The sequence below is a fragment of the Indicator indicator genome, chromosome 15, assembly GCF_027791375.1.
Source record: "Indicator indicator isolate 239-I01 chromosome 15, UM_Iind_1.1, whole genome shotgun sequence".
NCBI classification, from domain to species: domain Eukaryota; kingdom Metazoa; phylum Chordata; class Aves; order Piciformes; family Indicatoridae; genus Indicator; species Indicator indicator.
In genome coordinates, this window is record NC_072024.1 from 24,438,854 (window position 1) to 24,451,879 (window position 13,026).

Genomic DNA, 13,026 nt, shown 5'->3' on the forward strand with positions numbered 1-13,026 from the left:
AGGGGCTCCAGGAGAGCTGGGCAGGGACTTCTGACAAGGGCTGGGAGTGACTGAACAAGAGACAATGGCTTTGAGCTGGGAGAGGGGAGATTGAGACTGGAGATGGGGAAGAAATTCTTTCCAGTGAGGATGGGGAGACACTGGCACAGGTGGCCCAGGGAGGCTGTGGATGCCTCCTGCCTGGAGGTGTTCAAAGCCTTGAGCATCCTGCTCTAGTGGAAGGTGTCCTGCCCACAGCAGGGGAGTTGGAGCTGGATGATCTTTGAGGCCCCTTCCAACCCAACCCATTCTATGAACACTCCTGCCTGGGCAATCAATCCTGCTCAAGCAAAGCAAAGCCCTGGAGGTTAGGCTGCAGTGTTTGTGTTTTTCACTTCCAGCCCTGGTGCCAGCTTCATGTTAAACCACCCACGTTCTCCCCTCCAGCTCCTCACTAACAGCTCTGTGAGGTGGATTACTTCAGCTAGAGGCTGGGAGCAAGCCAGCAGATGCAGAAGGGGAACCCAGGTCACCCAAGGAAATCTGCTGAGTGTAGCAGATGGGCAAGGACAATATGTTTCCTGTAGAAGCAGTGGGACAGAGAGAAGAATAAAATTAGGGCTCTGGAATTCTCCTTTATTCATCATTATCTTGCTGTACACAATCACTGCAAATGCAATAGATGCAGTCAAGAGCAGCAGTGGCTGCTGACAGAAGCCTCCTCCAGTTTAGGGCACAGCTCAAGGGCTTGCTTAGGAGAGAACAGAAGGAGAGGGTGGTTAGCAGACTATGTAAGGGGATGAAGGGACCAGGAAACACACTGGAGCTGCAGTCATGGCTCCAAAAGGACAATGCCTTGGAAGGAGAGAGAATTGGACAGAAAGTGACAAAGAAGAGGGACAGAGCAAGAGGGGACAAGAGACAAGACAGATGCAGAAAGAAGAAGGGTGCAGGGACAAGACAAGTGACTTGAGAGCACTCCCATGGCTCCTGGCCAAGGTGTGTCTTGCAAAGATCTGATGACTTGGAGAAGATGCAGTACAGGGTGCAGACAGGAGGATGGCAAAAGGAATCCAAAGCACCAGCAGCACTGAAAATGGCTCTCACTGACACCAGGATTGAAAATGGGCTGCCTTTGAGAGAGGCACTCTGGTAATTCCCTCAGTAAAAGCCAAGTGCCTCCAATGCAAAGCAAGATGGCAGTCAGCAGTTAAGAGCTGGCCTGAAGAAGCTCTTTCTTGGTACTACTATGGCTGTTTCTTCTCATGCAGTGCTGTGGAGCACAACACAGCCTGGCTCAGGCTCTCTCTCAGGTTGGGACAAGAAACAAGAGTGAATTAATTGCTAATTACAATCTACCACTTGAGAACAAATCTCACAGTCAGGGTAGCTCAAGACAGAGACAACATTTTAAAAGAGATTTAAAACTTTTGTTCTGGGTTGAGTTGAACCTGCTGCTGCTATCCAGACCATGCTGCAGCAATGCCAGCTGCAAACATGAAAGTGCTGGCTGGAGCAAAGTGCTGTGGGGCTTGAAGTTCAGGTTGGAATCACAGAATTGTCAGGGTTGGAAGGGACCACAGCCAGTTCCAAACCCCCTGCCATGGGCAGGGACACCTCACACTACAGCAGGTTGCTCACAGCCACATCCAGCCTGGCTGAAAAAACCTCCAGGGATGAGGCTTCCACCATCTCCCTGGGCAACCTGTGCCAGTGTCTCACCACCCTCATGGGGAAGAATTTCTTCCTAACATCCAATCTGAATCTCCCCATTTCTAGTTTTGGTCCATTCCCCCCAGTCCTATCACTCCCTGACACCCTAAAAAGTCCCTCCCCAGCTTTCTTGTAGCCCCCTTCAGATACTGGAAGGCCACAGAAAGGTTTCCTCAGAGCCTTCTCTTCTCCAGACTGAAAAACGCCAACTCTCTCAGTCTGCCCTCATAGCAGAGAAGCTCCAACCCTCTGCTCATCCTTGTGGCCCTTCTCTGGACACATTCCAGGATGTTCAGAGGCTCCAGAACTGGACACAGAGCTCCAGGTGTGGTCTCAGCAGAGTGGAGCAGAGGGGGAGAATCCCCTCCCTGGCCCTGCTGGCCACACTTCTCTTGCTGCAGCCCATGCTCTGCTTGGCTCTCTGGGCTGCAAGTGCTCACTGCTGGCTCCTGTTGAGCTTCTCCTCCACCAGCACCCCTAAGGCCTTTTCTTCAGGGCTGCTTTCAAGCCAGTCCCTGCCCAACCAACCCAGATTGCACCAACCCAGCTGCAGAACCCTGCACTTGGAATACGAGAGGCTTCCTGTCCCAGTTGCTTTGGGTTCTGGGTTTTTGGGTGTTGTCTTTTCCACTGGGATGGCAGTGGGACAAAGAGCAATTTTCTGGCTTGGGCTTCTGGCTCACTTGCTTCTGCTTGCTGCTGCTCTGATGGAGCTGATTTTACTCAGAAAACTCTATTCTTATCTCACTTTTTCTGTCTCCATCCCAAGTTTTTGTGTGCTACTTTTCCCTCAGATCTTTGTGGGGAAAACAGACAAGTTGACCTGCCGGCTCAGTTTGACCTGGTTTGTCCTGAGTTAAACCATTACAACTTTCCATACAGATTGGATAGATAGATAGATAGATACACACACACACATATATAAATTATATTATATTATCCAGGTTATATATATATATATATATATTGGGTTTTTAAAGCAGCTGAGCTCCAAACAGCACCAAGCCACCTGCTTGCCAGGCACTCACCGACGTAGTTTTCGACATCGCTGACGTAGAAGGTGGGAGCAGGGACAGACAAACCCAGGCCATCCTTCTTGGGCACCAGGATGGGCTCTGCAAAGCCATTTTCTTCCAAATACTCTGTGGTCAGCTGGCTGCCTGGCACTTTCACTACAATATCTTCAGCACTGCAAAAGTAAACACAGATTCAAATAGCCAAGGCCTTCTGTGCAGAGCTTGGCACAAGTCTGCATTGCACTGCTGGGAGCTAAGGGAAACTTAGGAATAGGCAAATATATGCAAATTAGGTGCATAAGGGAAAAGCCACGGATTGCAAAGCACACAATAAATCATCCAGAAACTATCTGCTCAAGCCTCATGCACTGACTGCTGGAAACTTCCAAAGTAAGAGCTTTCGCTGAAAAACAGCTTCTGGTGAAAGCCAGGAAGGAACTTCTGACAAGGGCTGGGAGTGCCAGGACAAGGGGCAATGGCTTTGAGCTGGCAGAGGGGAGATTGAGACTGGAGATGAGGGAGAAATTCTTGAAAATGAGGGTGGGGAGACACTGGAACAGGTTGCCCAGGGAGGCTGTGGCTGCCTCCTCCCTGGAGGTGTCCAAGGCCAGGTTGGATGTGGCCTTGAGCAACCTGGGCTGGTGGGAGGTGTCCTTGCCTGTGGCAGGGGCTTGGAACTGGATGAGCTTTAAGGTCCCTTCCAACCCAACCCATTCTGTGAATCTATAAACTGTTTTCCTCAATACAGAGATGTGTCCAGTGATAAATGTTAAAGCAATGAGTGCTAGATGTTTCACTCTAAAGAAGGCAAGATTCAAACAGAACCTCAAACAAATTGCTCCGGAAATATCCTGCAAATCATTGCCACATTGCTGGGCAGGTTTCAAAGGGCCTAGGGGAAGGGAAGCTGCATCTCTGGACCAGCTACTTTCAATGACAGCTCTCAGGGGAAACTCAGGTTCAATTTCTAGATCTTTCCAAGAGTAAACCACTTTGAATGTGAAGTGAAAGGGGAGTGCACATGAAGGACCATCAGGCCCAAAGTCGTCCTGCTGTGTGTGCTGTTTGGCAGCTGGGCTCCAAAATCCATCCAGCAAGCCAGGACCACAGCTGCCGGGAGAAGAGTGAAATTGTTGTGTTGGCCCCAAAAAGCACTCCTTCCCTGGGCACACAAGGCTAATACAGGAGTGCCCTCTCCTGCAGCAGCTCTGAACTACAGCTCACATCTTTGCAGGGCACCAAAATCTGGTGGGGAAGGAGACAAGGCCATGAGTGATGCCAAGGAGGCTGCATGCTAGGGCAGCACTGCCCTCAGTGCCCCATGGAGCCTGACCCATGCTGAGCCCCCAGCTCCCTGGGCTGTGGGAGTCCTTCCACACCTGTTGCTGTGGGGGCTCCTCCTTCAACACCACACACACAGGGCCTGCTGAGGCCACCCCAGAGGGGTTTGTGCTTGAGAGAACAAGATGCCTGAATGCAAAGAGGGACAAGTTGTAGAAACTGAGCTTATTTCTGGATCACTTCAGCCACACTGAACTGGCAATGGCTGCTCAGGAGATAAAAAACAGTGTTTAATTAATAATTTAACTAGTAATCAATTAAAAGGGGAGTTGCCCAATTGTGTGAGCACTGATGGCCAGCAACGTGCAAAGAACGAGGCTGGAGATTTTAAGGAGCAAGAAGCCAACCAGGACTGTGCTCTGAAGCTGTGCACTTACTTTGCAGTGCCCACAGATGTCTCCTGTACTTGTTCAAGTGGGATTTGATCCTGTATGTGCCACAGAAACTTACACTCAGTTGTAGAGAGCAGTGCCAAAGCTTCTAGTAACAACTGTGTCAAAACTGAGAGCCTGGCACCCACACTGAAGCACATCAACCATCCTTTTAATTATTATTATTATCACTACTGCTGCTCTAAAGCTATTTTAGTATTAAACACCCACCAGGGGAATGTCAGGAATTCTGCTTTTTGCACTCTTCACTGCTCCTTTTGATATGAGCCTCACCAAGGGGCTAACCACAGGTTACAGTTCACTGCAGTGTGCTGTGAATCAGCAGGCACACCTCTATCCCTGGACTGAGACCTCCTTTTTCTGTTCATCACCTTCTGGTTTGGTTTCATGAACACCTACAGATTTAATTTGTTTTCTTCCAAAGCCAGCAAGGCTTTGTTCTGCTAATGGTGCGAGTGTGGATGGCAGAGGCCTCAATCTTGCAGGCCCTCTTCTTGGCTTTCTCGGAAACCTTGACTGGGCAGCAGGAGTTTCTTCTGTGCACATTTGTGTGAGAAGCAAAATGGGAGTCCACATCAGGGTTTACAAGTGGGGAGTGACTCAGAGATGCTGCATGTGTGAGTCCAATCTCAGAGGCCACCCAAGGTGACTGAAATCATTCTGCCTGGGGCTTCCACCTGCTTACCAGTACTTGAACAGGGCTAGAGGAAGGCTGCAGAGAGACTGTTCCCAAAGGCCTGCAGGGACAGGACCAGGGGCAATGGCTTCAAACTAGAGCAGAGCAGATTGAGATTGGATGTGAGGAACAAGTTCTGCACCATGAGGGTGGTGGAACACTGGAACAGGTTGCCCAGGGAGGTGTTTGAGGCCAAGGTGAGGCTGGACAGGGCTCTGGGCAACCTGATCTAGTTGGGGATGTCCCTGCTGAGTGCAGAGGAGTTGGACTGGATGAGCTTTGGAGGTCCCTTCCAGCCCAGACCATTCTATAATTCTATGATTCTTTATGCAATTAGTTTTGCAAGCTGTCAAATTGCTCTGTATAAATGAAGAAAAAAACACACAAGCCAAACCTAAAAAAAAGCACAAAAGAGCCAAGACAAAAGTCTAGCAGGCCAAATATAAATGGCCAAGCAAGTAAAAATATGGGGTCATGAGTTGAGTGAAACACATCTGTAAGCACTGCAAACACTCTGCAGGGGTATTTTCAGTCTTTTCCTTCAGCAGTCTAAGCCTGCATCATGCAGGAACTCTTTTGGGCTTCTTTCTCACAAACTTTAATATGTTAGTATCCAAAATCAAATGTGAAATTAAATTCTCCTTAAAAAGGAAGTTCTGTGTTTCCCAAGTACACTTCACCAGTCTCCAAAGACTCCTCTAAAATAATTGGTCATTAATAATTAAGGATTTATTTGGCCAAGGCCTACACTAAAGAACCAGAAGAAAATCATCACTCTTACTAATGGCTGTGAAGCAGCCTAATAAAGTGTGGAACATGTCACCTAACAATTAGTGCTATTCATTACCACAAATAAGAGAGGCTTTGTCACTGCAGCAGCTGAGGATGTCATTGTTCTTCTTTTCAAGATGGAGACAGCCTCCAGCAGCACCAGCAGTGGTGTTGAGAGCAGGATAATTCTCTGCAATAAACTGGTTAGTTTCTCATGCAGGCACAGGAACTGGGCTCAGGCAAGAGGAAGTTTGAATATGGCTGCACAAAGGTAAAGCAGGGAAGAGCCTGGGACACCTGTAGTAAAGCAGCACTACCTTCAGCTTCAGCACTCTGCTGCAGTGCTTGCAGCAAGGCTCAGCACCATCCCTGAGCTGGCTGTGCATGTGGTGCCTCTCCAGCCCCCTCCAGGCTCCACGACGTACCTGGGGAACGTGCGACTCCGCAGCTCCTTTATAAAGACCTGGCTCCCGTTCTGCACAGGTTTGACCTCTGTTGTCTGCCCAGTGTCATGCTTGTGCCAATTTCTTTTCTTTTTCACTGCAAGAGAAGGAAGGGGACAGCACCGTAAGTCAAGGCAGAAGAGGATCACTGCAATGCTTGGGGGAAGGACCAACCTTCACCTGGTTTGTGAAGCCAGCAGAGCGGAGGGAACCCCTGCAGAGGTTAGCAGTGCTCCCAGCTCGCTGCTAGACAGTCAGAGAGCAGCCTGGAGATCCATTGCACACCCAGCAGTGCTGGGTTTGGAACATAAGGGCAACCAGACGGATAATTACAGAGCTGCAGAGCTACTGCAGGCTCGATGCAAGCACAGGCTCTGGACCCTCCGTGCTTGCCAGACTACACGCTCGGTCCCCAGCACCAAGCTCTGACAAAGCCACTCTTCTGCCCTCTCAATATGCAGCACAGACCTTCATGAACATATCTGCTACGAATTACGTTAGTCTAAAGGGCTGGCCAGCAGCGGCAGGTTTCACATCCATCATGCACATAAAAGGAAGGGGGGGGAAAAAAAGAAAGCAAACTGCAAGGGCACCACAAATGCAGTTTGCAGAACTCTTCCCCCAGGTTTTGAAAGGCAAGCCAGGCTCAGGCCTTCTGTTGATGACAGCAGACTGAAAGCCCCTCGACTGTCCTCCCTGTGGGTGACAGACACACTGGCCAGCTCAGCATGGAGAAAGGGGCAGGTGGAATGAGCACAGCTAAGGAAGGCAAATGCCAGTGTGGCTCTGCCTTGCCTCTTGACAGCACAGAGCAGGAAAAACTGGTCCAGATTTTTCTCTTAGTCAGCACAATCTCTCCCAGCTCTTCCTACCTCCACAGGTTGTCCAGACAGGCTCCTTTTGGAAGTAAAACTGTTTTCTGTTCCAAGTGCAGGTTTGTCTCTTTTCAAGCCTCTCTCAGAATTTTCATATGTTACAACTTACTTTTATTTTCCAGCTTTATTTTATGTCATGAAACTCAGCATTTTACCTCCAAATCAAGATCTCTTATGCTCTTACTACTGCTGAAAGCAGCTAGGGATGGAAGCAGATTCCTCCAGACATGGATAGCACTCTTTGCACATGCACACACACACAGATCCACATCATCCTTCACAACAGATGATCCACATCATCCTTCACACAGATGATCCACATCATCCTTCACACAGATGATCCACATCATTCTTCACAAGGAAGAAAGCAATCTGGAGGCCTTGGCTGTAAAGACAGGAGGTTCAGAAAAAGCTAACTTTGTTTTCCCATAGCCAGCCCTGGAATAACTCAAGTTGTCTCCCAGTGAATCCAGCCCAGGTTTTGCAGAAAGCATGCTGGTTTTATTAGTTCCATGCAGCTCTCCAGCCTAGCTGGATATATTCATTAAAGCTGCTAGTTCTTTATCTTAATGACTCTCAGGCTTAGTGTATTAATTCAATGCTTCTGGTAACAAAGGAAACAAGCCCTACATGAATGCCAAACCTTCCTCCTCTCCTTCCCTTTCCAAGGACTGCCTCCTCCCCCTCTCAGCAGATCAAAAGCAACACTGGGACTCTTCACACAAGTCCCACTGAAACAGGTGGCACTTGGCACAGTGAAAATTAAAGAGCTTATCATGTTAGCATGTTCTTTCATTGCCCTGCAGATAGCAGGGAGTGCTGCAAAAGAACAGCACCAAAGCAGTGCTGAGTTAGGAAACTCACTGCAAGTCCTCAAAAAGCTCTGGAGGGCTAATTCCCCCAGCACTGAGTGACAGGGAGTATGTCAGAGGCGGATCATAGAAACCTAGAATGGTTTGAGTTGGAAGAGACCTCCAAAGCTCCTTCAGTCCAAGCCCCCTGCACTCAGCAGGGACATCCTCCACTAGATCAGGTTGCCCAGAGCCCTGTCCAGCCTCACCTTGAATATCTACTCTGACATCATCCACCTCTTGTACCATCTCCCTCTGGCATCACCCATCTCTGGCATCATCCTCCTCTGACATCATCCCCCTCTGGCATCATCCCCCTCTGGCATCATCCCCCTCTGGCATCATGCTCCTCTCGATGCCTCCACCACCACACCACTGCCCAGGAGGTGCCATCTCCCGGACGGCATCAAGCTGCTGCTGCACTCCAATGCACTGTACCCAATCCACTTTCAGTCATTCTCTTTGTGCTTCACCTTCCCCCTGAGGAGCACGCTCAGGACTCCAGGCCCACTAACATGTGCAACAAATAGCTTTGGCCTCTTCTTAAGTGATTCCAGATTTGGCTTTCTGCAGAACTTCGGGATGCAGAGCTGACCTTTGGAACAACCAGCTCCTTCTACAGAAAGCCCTCCAGAGGAAGCAGGGCATACATTCTATTTGTATGAAAACTCAAAAGGAATCATTTTAGACTTCAGAGGTATGTTTTAGATCTCTTTATGAAGAAGGAACTCATAGAAGCCTCCTGCTCTGTACCGATTTACATTAATGTTGTAACTACTCGGTTGTAATAGTTTCAGCCTGACTTTGGCTCTCTATACTCACCAATGCCAAGGAATTTTGTCTGATTTCCAGTGCTGCAAAGGAGACAGCAAATCAACCCCAGCACTTCAGATTACATTATGAAAATGAGCCAAGGCTGCCCAAACAAAGCACTTCCATTTCATTGCAGCGATGTCAGAAGGCTTTGGATGAATGTGGACAATTTCTCCCAAATAGGAGTCCCTACAAATTTCATTAAGCAGAACTGGCTTAAAATGCTGTGTGACAGGAAGCAATCTTCTGAAATAGCAGACACTAAGCCACACTGCTGAAGTAGAAAACTGTAAGAGGAGGAAAATGATTTTTGCATTTGCCATCTGGAAAGCATAGAGCAGGGAATGTGCATGCCAGAAATCCACCTAGGTTTGTAAATCCAGAGGAGTTGCATAACACAATTGGTGGCTGTGTTCCCCTTTGCTAAGCTTGCAGTCTTTGCTAATCTGCATCAAAAGCAGCAGTGCCAGCAGATCCAAAGAGGTGATTCTGCCACTTTGCTCTGCTGAGACCTCACCTGGAGTACTGTGTCCAGCTCTGGAGCCCTCAGTGCAGGAAGGACATGGACCTGATGGATCAGGTCCAGAGGAGGGCCATGAAAACGATCAGGGTTTGGAGCAGCTCTGCTATGAGGACAGGCTGAGGGAACTGGAGGTGTTCAGCCTGCAGAAGAGAAGGCTCCAGGCAGACCTTAGAGCAACCTGAAGGGGGCCACAAGAAGGCTGCAGAGAGACTGTTCCCAAAGGCCTGCAGGGACAGGACCAGGGGCAATGGCTTCAAACTAGAGCAGAGCAGATTGAGATTGGATGTGAGGAACAAGTTCTGCACCAGGAGGGTGGTGGAACACTGGAAGAGGTTGCCCAGGGAGGTGGTTGAGGCCCCATCCCTGGAGATCTTCAAGGTGAGGCTGGACAGGGCTCTGGGCAACCTGATCTAGTGGAGGATGTCCCTGCTGACTGCAGGAGGTTGGACTGGATGAGCTTTGGAGGTCCCTTCCAACCAGATCATTCTATGATTGTGTGATTCTAAATCCTACTAGGGAACTCCTGGCTCTGGAAGAAGTCCTACTCCTTTATCACCAAACTGCCAGTGCTCAGTAACCAGTTCAAACAGCTCCTATAACCAGTTAACAAAGAAAGGGAAGGGAGGGCCTCATGGCAGCACCAGCAGAGGCACGAGCCCTGCAGCAGGACGGAATGACTGCATTAAGCCAGGCAGCTCCTGCCTGCATCTCAGCAGCCTCCTCACTTCCCTGGACTTCTGCACCCTGCAAGGAGGGGCTACAGGGTAACAGCCCCATTTTTCAACAGGATCCACCATTCTACATGCAGTCTGAGAACCTGAGGTCTCCCAGGGCACCAAAACACATGGTAAGGTTGGCAAGAACTGGTGTTTTAATATTGCTGTACTGCTCTGCCCTGATGGGTGGTTCAGTACATCCTGCAACGCATATGAAGGCACCATGAAGTTGTGTTGCTGTGCTGCGGGAGGAACATTCTGGATTCCCACCACACCAAAGACCTCTTACACTGACATGACCATAAGTACTGCCACACTAGTGACACTTCCTGCTGTGCTGCATACCAAGAGATCTACTGCCAAGTTGGGCTTTTCCTGGATAAAAGGAAGTGGATAGCCAGAAACCTTCTGAAAGCATCAGAAGACCGTGGGTGATTCAACTCTCACAGGATGACAAATCCCAGGTTGTTAAGGGTTGGAAGGGACCTCTGGAGATCTTCCAGTCCAATCCCCTGCCAGAGCAGGACCAGAGAATCCAGCACAGGTCACACAGGAACACATCCAGACAGGGCTGCAAAGGCTCCAGACAAGGAGACTCCACAACCTCTCTGGGCAGCCTGTTCCAGGGCTCTGGGACCCTCACACTCAAGAAGTTCTTCCTCATGTTGAGGTGGAACCTCCTGTGCTGCAGTTTCCATCCATTGTCCCTTGTCCTATCCCAGGGCACAGTGAGCAGAGGCTGTCCCTGTCCCTTCCTTCCTGACCCCCAGCCCTCAGATCTTGATAGACATTGATCAGATCCCTCTCAGTCTTTTCCTCTCCAGACTAAACACCCCCAGGGCTCTCAGCCTCTCCTCCCCAGGCAGTGCTCCAGGCCCTTCAGCATCCTTGGAGCCCTCCCTTGGACTCTCTCCAGCAGATCCCTGTCCGTCTGGAACTGGGGAGTCCAGAACTGGATGCAACATTCCAGGTGGGACCTCAGCAGGGTAGAGTAGAGGAGGAGGAGAACCTCCCTTGATCTGCTGGCCGTACTCTGCTGAAGGCACCCCAGGATCCCATTGGCCTTCTTGGCCACCAGGGCACATTTCTGTGTCATGCAGAACTTGTAACTTTCCTCATTCTAAGTGGTGTACTAAGCTTGTAACCTTCTCAGCTGAACTGCCATTTCTTCAGTTCTAACATTACACAGCACAGATTTTTATAGCACTGGAGTTTAATTCCTTATGACAGAATTCTGCTGCTTCTGATTTTTTCCTCTCACAGAAGGTGCAAAATCACAGAATCACAGAAAAAACCCAGTTGGAAGAGACCTCCAGGCTCAGCCAGTCCAACCCTCCACCCAGCACTGCAGGCTCAGCACCAAACCATGTCCCTAAGCACAGCTCCACAGCTGCTTGAACACATCCAAGGATGGGGACTCCAGCACTGTCCTGGGCAGGACATTCCAATGTCTGAGAGCCCTTCCAGTGCAGGAATATTTCCTAGCATCCAGCCTGAACCTCCCCTGGTGCAGCTTGGAATCATTTCCTCTGCTCCTGTCCCTTGCCACCAAGGAGCAGAGGCTGTCCCCTCCTCACTCCAACCTCCCTTCAGGGAGCTGTAGAGAGCAATGAGGTCTCCCTCAGCCTCCTCTTCTCCAGGCTGAACACCCCCAGCTCCCTCAGCTGCTGCTCATAGGACCTGTGCCTTTCATAATTCAAAGCAAAGTGAAAGAAACCAAAGCATCAGACACCCCTCAGTGTCAGACAACCCTGAGTGAGGCTGAACTCCTGTGCTGCTGCTTCATGTGGCAGCACATGCTCCACTTTTCATCACAGCCTCTCCCATCAGCAAACTGCTCACCTGAAGAGGATTTAAGGTTATTTGTGTGACCAGTTTGCAGTGTGTTTGTCAGAAATCTTCCAACAAAGCATTAGAAAGATTGACTCTTAGAAAGATTGATCCAAACACCCTGTGGGGACAGACTGATGCCTTTCACAAGCAGCCTCCCCAAGGAGTTTTTGCCAGCTTCTCCAATTGGTGGGTGCCCTGCTTGGGCCAGTGCTGTCAGCACACCATCTGGCAGACAGGAACAGCTGCAGGTCATTTCAGGTTTCCAGTTCACATGTGATATGAAAAAAGCCCAAGTGGAAAACTATTCTTACACTTTTTCCCCTCAAATGAACATTTCAGGCTCCTCTTCTTTCCTCCTAGATTTTTTTTAACTAAACTTTAAAGCAGCATAGAAAAAAAAAAAGCTGCCTGGTTTGAAAATCAGAGAATTTTAACACCACAGTAGCCAAGTTTCCAGGCATCTCTTCTTTTGCACTAAAAAAGGAACAGCTCCTGGGACACCAGCACAGAGCTCTTCCTCTGTGTGTGCTGTAAGGTTGCAAAGCAGTGGGAACCTCTGCATTGTTGGTGCTTATTTACCACAAACGGCTTTCAAGTAAAACCTTTCATCTTTCACAGCAATTGGTTCCTCTTCTCTCTCTTTTTTTCCTCCCATTGAATAACAGAAAGAATCTGTGAATTAATCTGACCAAAGCAAACACATTCTACAGCCCTTTCCCAGACAAAACTCCCACTGAGCTCAACTGTCACTTTTTACTCAGAAGAACTTTTTCCTGTGAATTGGCACCCCCAACACATCCTACAATGTTGACTGCTACTGAAATGGCTTCAGCTTCCTCTGCAGGCCAAGCACAGCAGACTGTTTCTCACTCTCCTCATCCCACAACAAACACACCACCTTGTTTCCAAAGCTCACTGGAGTCTCAGCAGGATCTTCCCAGCCCTCAGTGCTAAGAGCTTCCACAATACCTCATTCCCTGCAAGGAAGAAAGCATCACTTCCACTGCTGGGCCTGAGGACAGAAGATCTCCAGGTATGAGCTCACACACACTGCCCAAAGCCAGGGCAAGGAGCTGCATCCAAA

General features: G+C 49.3%; 1 protein-coding gene across 1 annotated transcript in view; it reads right to left on the reverse strand.

Moving 5' to 3' along the window:
- PHF2 (PHD finger protein 2) overlaps positions 1–13,026 on the reverse strand; it is a 112,686-nt gene that overhangs the window by 44,092 nt on the left and 55,568 nt on the right. The window contains exons 3-4 of the mRNA XM_054387273.1: positions 6,314–6,428; positions 2,721–2,881 (exon numbers count right to left, since the gene is read on the reverse strand). Coding sequence (XP_054243248.1) covers positions 2,721–2,881; positions 6,314–6,428 — 276 coding nt within the window. The remainder of the gene's footprint in view (positions 1–2,720; positions 2,882–6,313; positions 6,429–13,026) is intronic.